The following is a 15081-nucleotide window of genomic DNA, read 5'->3' on the forward strand; positions in this document are numbered from 1 at the left end:
GTAATACATTCTGTCTCCTCCATGTTAGCGGATATGGAGCAATCTAAAAAGTCAATGTATATGGTAAATTAACTTTTTCTCAGAGAAGGTTTCTGTCATTTGTGTAGTTGTTATCACACAGTACACACATTGAAATACCTAAGACTCATGTAGCATTCCAACAGAAAGTGGTGCAACACTGGCCATGTGTCATACTGGCCTCCTGCTGCAGAGAAGCACAGGTAAACAACCATTAATCTCTGTGAGAGTCTTCTGTATGTGTTTCACTGGGGCCAAGGCAACAGCTTGACCTCTGCTGACCCCAAAAAAGCTGCTTTCAGCTGCTGCACTGTGCTACGCTAATAACAGTGCAGGATATATGGGCCTTAACCTGAGAGGGGCCATTAAGCAGCGCAGGTTAAATGAAAATGTATTACTCTGGTCCATGTTGCAATTACTCACGTTCTGAGCTAATGACAGCAGGAGGAGGAGGAGGAGGAGGAGGAGGAGGAGGAGGAGGAGGAGGAGGGCACCTGGCTGTGTAGGTCAGGTTAGCAGAGGAGGCTGCTGGGCCCAAAGGGGATGTGAAGTTGACATGCTCTCACACACACACACACACAAACAGAGGTTTGTGTGGCTCTCCTTAACCATGACCAAATCCATACCAACTCTATACAGACGCTAGGTTTATACGTGTGTTACTGGAGGATTCCAGTAGGGGGCACATCACAATGTCAGACTAAAGATCGTAGAGCTGTGCGCTCTGCAGTCTTTGACTCTGACCTCTCTTTCTGCCACGTTTTGATTTGTGTGCAGTTAACATTAAACAAAGATGACAATACTTGAGAAGATCGACATTGAGATGTTATGGTCAAGGCAACACAATGACACTTATTACAAATGTGGGTAATGTTGGACTAGGTCACACTGCTGCCCCGACCTATTATGTGGGTATTGCATCTTGCGTAAGTGTCACATTCATTTCTAAGCATCATACGCAGCCATCTTCTGTAGCCAGTTCAACAGGAAGTATATTCCAGCCCGAATTGTAATCTACACCTAAGGTCTACTGGTCCCGACCAAGGATATTGTTTATGCTGTAAATGTTCCTAAAATGGTAACACAATTTCTTGCACGAACACACACCCACACACTCCAGCAAACAAGCACTGTGTGAGGAAGCAGAGAGCCATTCCCTCATTATAACCTAGACAGATCCTGCAACACATACAGACCAGGGCCGGCGAAGCAAAGTGGGGTTTGTGGACCAAATACTTTTTTTTCACTTTAACACCCACACTGCACTCTGCTCAGTGCTCAACTACACGTGTACACACAAACTGAACTAAACTGCTCGTGTCACCGCCGGAGGATGGGTACACGCAGTGCACAAAGGGCCGGGAGTTGTGAGCGAGAACAGTTCCACACACTGGTTCTATATTTACGGAGATGGAGGGAGAAGATAATGAGTAAGAGCCTGAGGGAAAAAAGCACCAGTCTAAACATAGCTGGACATATAATGCCTTTGTCTAAAAGCAGAGAGGCAATTTCACCACTGAACAGTACTGTGATGAGAACCAATGAAGTGTTATCCCTAAGAGTGTAATTTCATTTCATCACACACTCACACACACTCGCACACGCACAGACGGAGTGGCCGCGGTCGGTAAACTGGCTTGACCTCACTGTCTCTCTTGTCAGTAACTGTGTGTAAAACGTATCCCAGCAAAGCTCGGATAAACACTGGACGGCTCCTGTTTCACATCCACGCCACAATAAGTGCCAGCGCTGCACCGCTGGGATCGAACATCTCACGCACTGATTGTTATCACCCCATGCTTGTACTAATGTTAACAAAGTCCAGCAGCTCCACGGCCCGCTGATGGACACGTTCCGTCTCGTTTGTTCAACCAGTATTAAAAACCCCAAAATGTGGTTAGATCATGTGCAGGACTTCAGGCCGAGTTCACCTCAGGTATCCCGAGGACTGGAGGACTGATACACGTCAACTCAACTGAACCTGACGATGGTCTGACAAGTACTTGACCGACATAGTCAAAAGATAAGCAGGTTGTCCAAACATGATAGGGATCTAAATTCATTTTATAGCCTGCACTGATTATGTGCATTTTATTTGGATTGACACGTGCGTTTATATGAGAAGCCAAAAGATCCTCACCCTAAAAAGATATACACTTTGATGCCACACTTTGTTTTCCAGAAGAAATTCAAATATTTCAGTAACAAACTGTAAACCTAAACGTCACTGTCTTAGCTGACAAAAAAATGTCTCCATCACCACTGGTTGTGAAATGCCTCTTGAAATTGAATGAACATTTACATGTTAATGATGCTTAACGTTCCTCTCACTTCCCTTATGTCAGTATTCTTTTATGTCTCATGAGTTGTACTTCCTTGGGTATCCTCTAGGATACTTGTCACCACCTGAGGTTTTAGCTGATCTTAGCTGGCTGTGTTCCTGGAGTATCGACTGGTTCCCTAGCAACTTCACAGTGATGAGATGAGGGTTGAAACCGACTGTAAATAAAGATGGACGAGGCTTAATCATTTTCTGACACAATCCAGACATGAAGCCAAAATATCCCCAATGTGAACGCTGCCATCTTGTGCAGATGATGTCACGTCATGTTGACGACTAGACTTATTTGCACTGGACCAGGGGTGTCCAAACTACAGCCCGCAAAGACAAACCCTTGAAAGAAATAAAACTAATCTGTGAGAAAATGTATTTGTCTTCCACTGTCTTTGTTTGGTCTGTCCCAACCATATACATGGAGGAGGTAGGGTTTATGGCTTATACTGCAGCCAGCCACCAGGGGGTTATTGAGACACTCCGGCTTCACCTTTGGGGAGTTGTCATGTCGTCCATCTTTATATAGAGTCTGTGATTGAAAACAGAGAACTGAAGGGTTCACACTTACACAGAATGATGTCAGTCAATTAGCTGTTCCAGCCGGTGGATGTTGTTTCCTTTGGACAGAGCCAGGGTAACTGTTTCCAATCTCTAAATAAAGCTAAGCTAAGCTAACCAGTTGCCACGTTTTTCTTCATATTTCTAATTCACACAGACACGAGTGTGGTACCACAGCTCGGAAATTACCAAACATTTCCTAACATATTTCCCAAGATGTCAAACTTTTTCCTTTAAAGCATATTTCAAGTTGTGTAAAGTTTTTGTACCTTTCAAAAGTGTTCTTTTCTTTACATGAAACACAAAGTTAGGTTTTCTTTTCTTTGTATGTTGTGGCAGATGCTCAGTTGATCAAATTCAACTGGTTTAACCTTGATATCCTCGGGTATGAATTATTAAAAAGAATACTTTGCTGTTTGCTTTACTGTGACATAACTTGAGGATATTCTGTGTGTTCATGTTGCCTCTTGCTGTTCAAACCAGACTGAGCAGCACAGTCCAACATTCAGTAGAGCGGCAGACGAGCAGGGCGTATCCCAGGCGGTCTACGTACAAGTGAAAAGACGAGCAGATAACTGGGAAGCAGCTCTTATTCATGTTGTGATCATTTTATTCATTCTGTCGGGACACGTTTCTCCGTTGTCCCAAAGTCTTATACAAAGATGTCCGATTAGTTTGATCCAGAAAACAGGAAGAAGAAAATAATGAAAACAAAAAGCAGTATTTGATCATGATAACAGACACATTCAAAGGCTGCGAGGACACGATGTGTTTCCTAACGGTTGTTTTTTTTTTTGTCTTGAGGCCAATTTTCTTCGCCAGTCATCCTTCAGATCTCACAAAGACACCTGACTTATCTGTTTTTATTCGTAGTACCTGGAGGTAAGGGGGGGGGGGGGTTACACTTGAAATGTAAAAAAAATAAATGCAAAACGTATTTTCAAGAACAGAAAAACCAAAGCCACGTTGAGCAGAACCGGTCGTACAGTTAATGCTTGCATGCACGTTGACACAGGCACTGATCTCGACTTGGTGCCTCACTTAGGTGGGTCCTCAGTCAGGAGACAAAGAGCATTCTGGGAGCTGTGAGCTCTCTCAAACAAGGCAGTCAACAGGCCGTCTTTAAAAAAAAAAGTCTGTCCAATCACATACAACCATAAACAATGACCAGTTTGGATGCACAAAGTGAGGGGAATTATGGGCCACGGACCAAACAAATCAGCAAATGCAATAATAAGACTGTCAAACTGTTGATGAACTTGTGTCATGTTGAAATAATAAAAGTAATAGTTAAAAATAGTGGCTTTACTCCAGAACCTTCCATCATCTTGTTACAATACAGTACGTTTCTCTCAATACAGGCTGACCCTAGTTTTTTATGTCCAGAACTCTCAGCAAACCAGTGCTGAGGCCACTGGGTAACGTAATAAAATACAGAAATACTAATCACAAGAAGCTCTGAATGAGCTCCTTTACAAACAAACAAACAAACAGTGGTATACAAAAAAAAACATTAAAATAACACCAGGAACAGCGAAAACCAAGCACAAGTATGATCTATAATTAAGGCGAGTTAAAATATTGCAGAATAATTTGGCCCCTGTGTCTCAAACAGACTGCCACAACAGTCAAGAGCTCCCGACTCTTAAATCTCCACAATGATCCAGAGAAGGGAAGAAAGGTTGAATCCAAAAGATAAAAAAAAGGAACAAAAAAGAAAGGAGAAAAATGTGATCCTCTTTGGAGAGAAATTGATTTTATTTGGTTTCGTTTGGTCTCTTCCTCAGGAGCGTGTTAAAGGGAACAGTGAGGACCTCGAGATAAAACAACTGACGTTTTAAAAAATAAAATATAAGGAGGAATGAAGATTGTTAATGTGGTGTTTATCTGAGATGCTTCACCTTCTGAGCGCACAATGAAGTTAGTGGGTGTGTGGGTTGGTTGGGGGAGGGGGGCACAGAGATCAGAAAATATAAAACTGCTGTTTAATCAACAACCTGATATGACAGATGCAGATGCAGCGTCCCCCTTGAACGTCCCGCCTCTGGGTACGAGCGGTCGGCCACACGGAGAAAAGGGGGGGGGGGGGACAGGAAGTCTGAGATACAAAGTGATGCCGACCCTCCTGATTTTTTTTTTTTTTTTGGGGACCGGGACTCAAGGTCATTCAGGTAAAGACCGCCCCCCCCCACAAAGTGACCCCTGCCCCCTTTGTTTGTAAAAAGGCCGGGGTTAGAGGAGTCAACTTTAAGTCCAGAGGGGCGGCGTCTGCGGGTCAGAGCGAAGCAACAGGTCACCCAAACCGAGGCGGCGCGGCTGAGCGTCGTCCAATAGAAGTCCACCGTCCGTGTCTTTGTGAAAGTGGGGGCTTGCCGTCCTGTTTTCACCAGTCTCTCCTCACGCCCCCTTGCCCAACCCGCTCGTCCGTCCGTTTGTCTCAGACCCACTCCTGCATGGAGCGCTTACAGTAAAGTATGTGACGCGGCGTGCCCTTCCTCTTGAACTGCACCACGGTGTACACCAGCACCAGCAGGCAAAGCGCGAGCACGCAGGGGATGACGATGGCGACGGCCTTCACCGTGTTGGCCTCGTTGTCCAGCTCGATCACCACGTCCGTGTTGCCGTCGTCAGCCGGCGGACGGCCGGGGTCGATGGGCATCTGGTCGCAGCCCATGAACTCCTTGAGGATGGAGCGTGGGTAGCCCGGCTCCACCCGGAGGAACTGGTTGTTGAACTTCCAGTACTCCTTCCCCTTGTAGAAGTAGGTAAAACCTGTGGCGACAGAAACAGAGCAAAGTGATTCACTGAGCTCGTAACTCAACACAGTCACTGATTACAGCCAGCCTCAGTGATGGTCTTGGTTAGAGTCTGGACAGGGTTGCAGAACATTGTGCTACTGAAAACCAGCAATGGTGAAACGCATTTCTTTTCTTGCACTGAGAACAAGGTGGAGCCGTGACTGAGAGTAAGTGTTCACAATGTTTTGAATTCTCCGCTGGTAGTTGATTTTTTAACTCGTACAGAATCAGGAAGAGAAAGTTAGCGACTGTGTCAATGTTTTCAAACAACTCACTTTTTGTCTGTCAACATATAAATGAATTCCCGCAGTTTTCAGACAAAAATGAAGCCAAGGGCATTTTCAAAATGTCTCCAACCCGCCTAAAGAGCTCCCAAGTAAAGTGGACGCCAGGTGTAATCATAGCAATGATGCAATTTCGGATTTACTCTAACGCCTCTTTTACACAAAATGTAGCCGGCATACCTATCTTTTTTTTTATAAAATGTGGGTAATGTTTTCTCCCACTGCCAGTCCAGGAGTTGGACCCATCTGCTTTTTGTACCACGATGCCATGTTCGACATCGCACTGACAACTGAGTCACTCTCTCACCTCACTGTCGTGCCAAAGTAACACGTTCTCCCAAGTGTCATCACAGCCAAACGAAACCAGACATGACAAAAACCAACGTCTAAAGTACCCAGGAGTGAATGCTGATTGCAACCATTCCCATTGCAGACAACAGACAGATGTTAGTGGGTGATAGTGGGTTATTTGACCAGTGGAAAGGGGGCGTTAAGTTGCTCTTTTAAAGTAAAAACCCAATTGAGGGGTGAGGGTTACTGTGTTGTGTATAAACTGGATAAAACAAGGACGCTTTAACTCTGTGATGGAAAAGTGCCTTGTGCACTGAAGGAATATCACAGACCGTTGGGAAAGACAATTCGAAACTGATGCAGGAGCATCAACCCGACACAGGAACAACATTTAGAATCTTTTTGTCCGTGTTTGTTTACGTGTCTGCAAACTGGGTGGAGCACGACGCCCTGCAAACTCAGGGTGATAATCTTCTTTCTATTTAAAACCCTGAATAAACTTCCTCCCAACAACAGGGGGAAAACAGACTCCCCCCTCAAACCAGTTGACAAACAACGAGTGAGTGTCTGACGACTCGTCCCCCGGGACTAATTATATCTGGTCATAGGAGAGAAAACACAACGACCCGGGAGCCAAGGCCCACAGCTCGTATCACACAACAGCACAACAGATGTCATCCAGAGGCGAGAAGCTCCGGCTGCTTTTCAAATCAAAGGAGTGACGGGGCAAGTGTCCCAGTAACAAATGAATGAATCTACCTACAGAGTGAGTCACTCTTCATGTGCTGATGTCCCCCCTCTGGAGGAAAAATCAGGTTATTTCTCGTATCGCTCCAAGATAAAAATGGTGACAGAAGCTAGAAAACATCACTTTATCAAATCTATACACACCAGAGCTGCATACAGCTTAGTAATCTGGTGATATACACATCAAATGGCAATATGAAAATGTCTGTTGCTTTATTTTCAGCTCTGTTGTTTATGCCTTTGTGTCACAAATCACTTTTAAAACAATAACCTTTAACGTTTACATGATTTTCCACATAACTCATATTCAGGCAGGTTACATTAGAGAAGACTTCCCAAGGGGCACTGAGGAGAGTGAGCGTGACACAGAACAGGGGAAAGACGCGACCGAGACAAAACCAGGAAGGTACGGTTCTAGAAAAATAATTAAAAAACTGAATAAGACAACAAATTGTTTTCTTGAACCATGATCATAACTTTGTTAAATTAAAGGTTCGGCAATCAACTCTGCTGCCTCCTAAATGTCACTGACCCAGAAAGGCATGCTGGGAAAAGACAAGGTGCAGTGTGTGAAAGTGGGTCTAACAGCCGGGCAGCATCCTCAGGCCCTCCTCTTCCTCGCTTGCCACATTTACACCTTTCTCCCTGTTATTTATTATTCATGCATTCTTTTTGGGGCAAACGATGGAGAAACGCTCCGAACCTGGAGTCAGATGGTGAAACAGATGAAGTGAAACGAGGTCATCGCCTCTGAAATCAGTCAGGGGAGGTTTGTGGTGACGGATGTGATGAAGCACGGGACAAGGTTTTAAAAGATTCATCTAGAAGTAGAGGGAACTATCAAACAGCACAAAGCAGAAGCCCAGATATGAATGGTCTCTGCTTATATACAGTGGTGTTCATAGAGCTCAAAAGCCTGGTTCCATAAGTTAAAATCCCATTAATTTTCTGAATAGAGATTTTGATTATCAGTCAAATATTTCCACCATGAAATGTGAACTTACTACAAGCTACGAGATTGTGAAACAATTTTATATTCTTCTTTAGGAGCCACGAGTCCCTAAGATATCAAATGCTTCTAAAGAAAAACCTGTTCAGGGGAAGGACTACCCACAATCGTCAGGTGTAATGGCAATGTCTGATTGGTGGAGCTCGCTTTTACCATGGAAATGTTCACCACAACCATGAAAAGGACCGGATCTCAGTCCCTTCACACCATTTCCGGTATAATTTGTTTTCTGGCGTCAATTTAGAAAATAGGAAACTTACTTCTGGAAACAGAGCTGTTCTATAAGTGGGCGGTCACTGTTACGCTCTATAGGATTTAACTGTAATATTTATAGGTAACTTTTATTGAAGGTAAGATTCTGTCTGTAAAACATCCTCAGATTCTCTGTTATAAACTAAATTAGACGTCTGACGGCATTTTACGAAATACAGTTTGATATTTTAGGGCGAGAGGTGAGACCGGCTGAGCTGTTGTGGGTTATCGTGGGTCAACATAACCCTGAGCCCCCCCCCACTCGGCTCTGCAACGTGTTACCTCACACACACTGTTATGGTACCCGGTTCATGTCTGCGTATCTGGGTCAGTGAGAGGAGCAGAGCCACTTGACATGCTGTCTGCGAACCAACGCTGGCTGTAACACACACGCGAGAGGGAAAACACGTGATGCACACAGACGCCCACCGTCCCCTCGGATATCGATACACCCTTCAGGCTCTGAGCGATGCCAGCTCCACCTGGCCTCGCCAGCAGACCCGCCCGGCTACGGATCTGGCGGCGGATACGCGGGGCAGATGGCCTGAGCGTTGAGCACCACCTGTCCTGCTTTTTCCAACCTGGGAGCTGCCAAGACCAGGTCCAAACCCACCTGGCACGACACAGCCAATGGGAAGAGCTGCTTCCGTCTTCACACCATTTAAGTGGCCAATGGGTGAGCTGTTCCGACATGTTTCAATCCCAACTCCCCCGCCGGTGTCGAGGCCCAACTGGCTCTGACCGGAATGAGCGCCCAGTGGTGGTCTTGTACTTTTCTACTTTCCACAATCCTGCTCCAACTGGGTTTTACGGCTGACTGAGCAGGATGGACTTACTGTGGAACATTATGATTATGAAACAAATAAAAAAAGGGCCCTTCTGGATATAATCCCCTATTTTTTCTTTTGTTTCTAAAATACGTAATCAGTCGGTTTCTCCTGGTGCTGCCTGTGTGGCCACACTAACCTCCATGTAGTAACTGGGGCAAATTTCAATCAATGTCAACCTGGTTTACCCCCCCGCACGGCGTAGGCCAGTGACCGGCTGAAATCAATTCTGCCTGGCACGTGAACCGCACTGTTTTGCCAAATCAGAGTATTGGACAGGACAAATCGTACCATTGGCTTTGTCGACGAAGGCCCCCTGTGGCGAGTCAGGCACCCCTCTCCACACTGTGACAGGTTTAGGATAGCCGGGGTCCATGGTTCTCATCTCCTCGTTGTAGCGCCAGTACCTGAACCACAACAAAAGATGAGCCGCAAGAAGACAGAGCATGAACTGTGTGTATATGATGGCTGGAGTAAATAGGTTGAAGCTGACGGCCTCAGATTCATATCTAGTGTCTCACATATGTCAGATTTCAGAAACACGATGAAAACATGGTCCTACATCCTGGAACTTAAGCCCAGTTTTTAAGGATCTGAAGCATCACGATTCACAAATGATCTGTTTTTAAAAAGTGTCTCAGTTTCGCACCCACCTGTCCCCTTTGAAGAAGTAGGTCTTGGCCACGTCCTCCCACCACACGGCCGTGTCGATGCTCTGGGCCGGCATGCCGTGGCCAAACTGGGTGATGTCCTTCGGGTATCCGGCCTGCAAGACGGTGTCCTTAAACACCCAGAACTGCTTTCCTGCATGCCGAGAAAAGAGAAAGAGAAGGGTTGGGAATAAATTAAGTGGAGAAGGACAAGGTACAGCAGGGATTACCCTCCAGGAGCCAAAGAACATGACAAGGGCAACAAACAGCAGGCAATAACCTGTTGCCTTGTATTACAGTGTTTGATGTTGACGTTCGCCTCATTTAAAATAGGACTGGGACATGTGGCGAGTTCTCCTTGCCCTTGCTTAGAGGCTCTGGGAGTTTCTCGGTGCAGGAGACCGAGCCGGTGGCTGCTCTGCTGAGATAAAATGAAACAGCAGGGACTGTTGGCGACCAAAGAGTCACATTGAAACCTTTCATTCATTATTTATTTATTTAAAGTTTACATCAAACGTCAAAGGAATCTAAGCACGTACCTGAACAACAGGATATTACATTACATGTCAGAAGCTTTGTGAGAATGTTGGTGAAATGTTCAAAACTATGAAACATTTCACCAAGTTTTGGCTGAAGTGGGGCTACGATGTGCCGAACATCCCGCTACCATCTCTCTCCCCCCCTCCCAATAAGCTAGTTATTATTATCTAGCTTGTCTAGGTATGAGCGACGACTCCAGTAGCAGCAAACGTCTGTTTTTTTCTGAGAGGCCAGACCACACTCGTCACGATCGCCTGAGGAAACCACGTCTGAGGAGCATGGTGGTCCCGAGCTCTTTGAACCGCTGTGACAGGCGGCCAGGAAAATTCGAAGGCAACTATACTCCATACCATATTTATGTTGCAATAGTGTGTGTGTGTTTGTGTGTGTGTGTGTGTGTATGTGTCTGTGTGAGACGGCCGGAGCAGCAGCAACCTTGTTTCAGGACATGGAAGGGGGGGGGGGGGTCTCTGAATGGTGCACAATGTGGGGGTTTAGGGGTTTAGTTTCAGCATAAATTACAAAATGAACGCAGCTTTCCAGCCTTTTAAAAATAAATAATAATAAATGTGAGCACAGCATAATTTAGATCATGGCTCATAAAACACATTTAACTGTGCAGCATCTCTTCATTAGGGTTTGTGAGCTTTCCTTTTTTTTTCTCCTCCCCTGCTTCCTGTGCCGTACGCAGTTTACATTGCGCGTTTCTGAAACAGAGTGACCTCAGGAAGTGTTTGTCTTCATCACTGGTGACGAAAAGCGGGAAGGGAGGAAGCGTTGGAGGTTTACTGGAGAAAAACGTAAAAGAAAGACGGGGATGACGAAGGTAGGGAGAGGAAAGGAAGAGGATATTCATTATTCCTTTTCTGACTCATGCTGCACACGATATTTTTGCGTCATTTCATATTATGAATCATGGATATGAAGCCAGCACATCTGACATTTAACCCAAGTATTTCCAGTGAATGGAGCGATGGGGGAACAGTAGGACCGGATGTTGGCCGAGTGCACGAGGAGAGGACAGTGGCCTCTTGCTCGAGAAAGAAAACTCCCGTCATTTTGCCTCTTTCTCTTACAATGCTGCACTCATTCTGGGTCGCACTTCCTCCGACCCCGACACGGACACTCACATGCAAACACTCCACGCCCTGACACCCATTCCTACAAAGAACAGTTTAACCTGATTCACAAAGTAGAATCATCCTCCGCTCCTTCCTTCCTCCCTCCCTCCCGCTCTTCGACATTAAAATTAGATTCTCCTTTTTATTCAGTTAGAGTTAACTCTGCAGACCCCCCACCCCCCCCCCCTAAACATAAGAGTCTGGCTTCATCTTCAGAGCTGTGAGGGCTGCTTTGATGTAGCAACGGCTCCTGCATCTGCTGCAGTGTAACGACTAATCCATGACCAGTGTATAAAGAGCGTTGTATAGGGTGAAGATTTGTTCCGAAAAGAGGCTCCTCCTCCTTATATAATCACCGATACACACACACACACACACACACTCACACACACAGGAATTCTGCAACGTTCATCCCTGCTGCTGACCTCCTGCGCTAAAACGCTGCTTGTGCTGCTCCGAGATCAGTGATACTCACTCATAAGTTTTGTCCCACAGCCTCACAGAGTTACACAGTGCACTACAGAGTGTGAGGATGTGCAGTTAATAAAGTAGGTCACTACCTGCAGGGGAACACTGGTTTGATTTCCGAAGGCATCAAGCGGATCATTAGTTTACTGCACTATAATGTGGAGTTACAGTAATGTGAAAAAGTGTTTTGGAAAATACAACAAATGCACATGTTAAATGATTATGATTATGATGTATGATTTCTTTGCTCCTGACAGCTACACTAGGGACTGAAATGACACCTACTTATTAAAACATGGTACATATTATAACTTTTCTTGTATCTATGCAGACATTGTCATCAAATTACAATTCAAGTAATAGAGCTCAAAGATACATACAAGGGTATGTAATATAAAATGTAATGATAAAGTATTTATATTGGAAATTGTTGTTATGGGCCTTTCGTTCCTGCATGTGTGCATTTGTGTGTGCGCGGCACGATATCTGAAAATCTGCGAGTCCAATTCAAACCCAGCTCCCTGTGGTTTTTAAACAGCCTCTTGCTGAAAATTCAGTCCGGGCCAAATCAATTTCAAATAAGTAATGCTCGGCCCACAATTTTCTCGCCGAACCCGAACAAGCCTCGGAGAAAACTAACTGAGCCACAACAGAACCGGACATGCAGGTATTCTCATGTATTTTGTGTGTGAACCCGATGCAAGACTGAATGGGAATATCATTGTGAGGCCGGGTATCAATATTCAACTCAACTACAACAAATGTCAGCAATGATTTTAAAACAGTGGATTAGCGACCATACTTCACACTTGTTTCACTGTACTGTCCTGACACTGTATGTGTTAGCATACTTTTGCTTTGCTGCGCTAAATTCCCCTGTTAACTCCTGAAGGAAAAAGGACTGACTGAATACTGGCACCAGGCTGCACCGGAGGAATGAGGAACACATGCTGAAACTGTTTCTAATGCACGGCCGTTGTGTCTGCTCACTGACCTGCTCTGTGAAGCCTGAACAGCACAAAGTCAGTCAGAGTCTCAGCTGTGACTTCAAGACTCTAAAGCCTCCTTCTGTGCCTTTATTTGAGGAGCAGTCGTCAGAACAGGAGCTGTTAGCCCGTATGCAAAACGCCTGCTTGAACAAGGACCTTCGGCATTGCTGACCGACCGATTGTTCCCCTAATTTTTTATTCCAAATTGGGACAGAATGACAGAATTAGGCCTTTTGGGAAATCAGTGGTGCAATGAGGAATGGCATTCTGTTGTTTCAGTTTTTTTCTAGATCTGTGGAGTAATGCGAGCTGGTGGCGCGCACTGGGACCGATAGTCTGAGTTTCCAGGAATTGTTTGGAGATGAAAATAGAAACTTGTTTGAGTGAAGATTTGCAGTTTATGCCCCAGCAGACTTTGTTTGCTTACCTATGTCTCCTTTCACGAACACATTAACTCTCTATCTCTGTCTGCTTCTTCCTCTGGAGTGTAGGCAAAGGAGTTTACAAGACTGAGATGTTTGTGCGCTGCCTCTTTCAAGGGACTTAAGACACAATTAGCTTTAAATCTCTGTGCTTTGGGGCCAGTTTAGTCTAAATTTGAATGTGCGGACAAATCATTTCACAAACGGTAGAGAAATCAGAAGCATAGACTGTAAGGGGTGAAACAAATTCCAAAATATATGCATAGGGATGGGTATTGTTAGGATTTTATCAGTACCAATTATCGATACTCGATTAATAATGCTACTTTAGAATTTGGTGCAAATATCAAGACATGAATTGTAGAAGTGTCAAAAGAGAGAACAGTTATTTATTGTTTCCTGAGTTTCCCGTATAGGAAGGAGGGAGCAACTTAAAGTATCTCACATGGCAGAGTGTTGAACACGGCACATTGTCAAAGCTAATCACCTGACAACTTTGTCATTTGGGAATCAGGAAATTTGTTTAGAAGCTTATGAATATTTCTGTACCGATCAACGAGGAACTGGTACCAATTTAGTGCTGGTTCTAGCTATGCATGTTCATTATGTTTAGCTACAGCTATGGACAAAATGAAATGTAATATAATTACCTGCAGCGGTAACGTTGACATCAGTATTATTAAATATCAGAACCAGACTGTGGCAGTACAACACTGTAATCTTCCACAGACTTACATTGAACTCGCCCCAAATAAGATCAAGGCCTCTGTGTGAGTGAGCACGGTGACATACATTCAAGATGAAAACCCTCTCTTTGTTTCTGAGGTCAGACATACATATGGAAAATGTGTGTGGAATACTAAAAGGGCATGTGCCATACAAGCCGACAAAACCGCAGCCATGTGAACAGGCCATATCGAGGAATTCCTGTGGATGAATAATATACGAGTTGAATGAGCTGAGAGGCTAATGGAAACCAGGATGGTGCGGTCGAGTATTGGGTGTGGGATTACAAATCTGAAGGATGACGACGAATCCAAGCCTATTGGCGCGATCTTACCTTTGAAGAAGACGAACTTGCCCTCGTTGTTCTCGTAGACGGCGTCTATCTTGGGCGGCAGGCCCCTCCAGAAGATACTGATGAGCATGGGGTACCCCGTCATCACAGAGTTATCTCTCACCCGCCAAAACCAGTGGTCCTGGAAGAGAACACAGGAGGCACAGCAGACACTTAGAAAGGAGTGGGTGTCATTCATAGTTTTCTTCACATTTGAACGTCTCTACTGTGTCGGACGTAGTCTAGTAGTAGTGTAGGACTGCCTCTACAGTGTGGAACATAGAGGCAAAGTAACTAGTAAATGTAGTGGAGTATAAGCACAAGGTAGTATTTAAGAGTAGCTAATGTACATATAGATATTTATTTTTTGGCTAATTAGTTATTTGATGTTATAAAAATAGGGTGAAACGTCATGATTGACAGCTGAGACAGACTCACGATTGGTCGCACATCCTCATTATTTAAGGATTAAGAGTTACTCCGCACAAATGTACATCAACTAAAAAAATACTTGGTTGTGTGAGTTCAAAACTATACAGTCAGTGTGTCAGAGGATTGGTGAATTACATTCGTTTTTAGATAAAGTTCCTTACGGTAGAGTTTAATTCGTTCCGAGTTTCCTTACACCAAACAACCCACGGCCCTGAGGCAGTGGAAGACATATAATGAACCCTGCACGATGTAGCACAGTTGGCAGCAGCTTATAACATCTGAT

General features: G+C 44.7%; 1 protein-coding gene across 3 annotated transcripts in view; it reads right to left on the reverse strand.

Annotated features, from left to right (window-relative positions):
* Positions 1 to 3498: 3498 nt before the first annotated feature.
* LOC133932969 (matrix metalloproteinase-16-like) overlaps positions 3499 to 15081 on the reverse strand; it is a 61056-nt gene continuing 49473 nt past the window's right edge. For all 3 annotated transcript variants that reach the window (XM_062379891.1, XM_062379890.1, XM_062379892.1), the window contains 4 exons: positions 14370 to 14508; positions 9773 to 9923; positions 9411 to 9526; positions 3499 to 5683 (listed from right to left, as the gene is read on the reverse strand). In XM_062379891.1, the coding sequence (XP_062235875.1) occupies positions 5349 to 5683; positions 9411 to 9526; positions 9773 to 9923; positions 14370 to 14508 (741 nt within the window). In that variant the 3' untranslated portion in view covers positions 3499 to 5348. The remainder of the gene's footprint in view (positions 5684 to 9410; positions 9527 to 9772; positions 9924 to 14369; positions 14509 to 15081) is intronic.

The sequence above is a fragment of the Platichthys flesus genome, chromosome 21 (genome assembly GCF_949316205.1).
Source record: "Platichthys flesus chromosome 21, fPlaFle2.1, whole genome shotgun sequence".
Taxonomy (NCBI): domain Eukaryota; kingdom Metazoa; phylum Chordata; class Actinopteri; order Pleuronectiformes; family Pleuronectidae; genus Platichthys; species Platichthys flesus.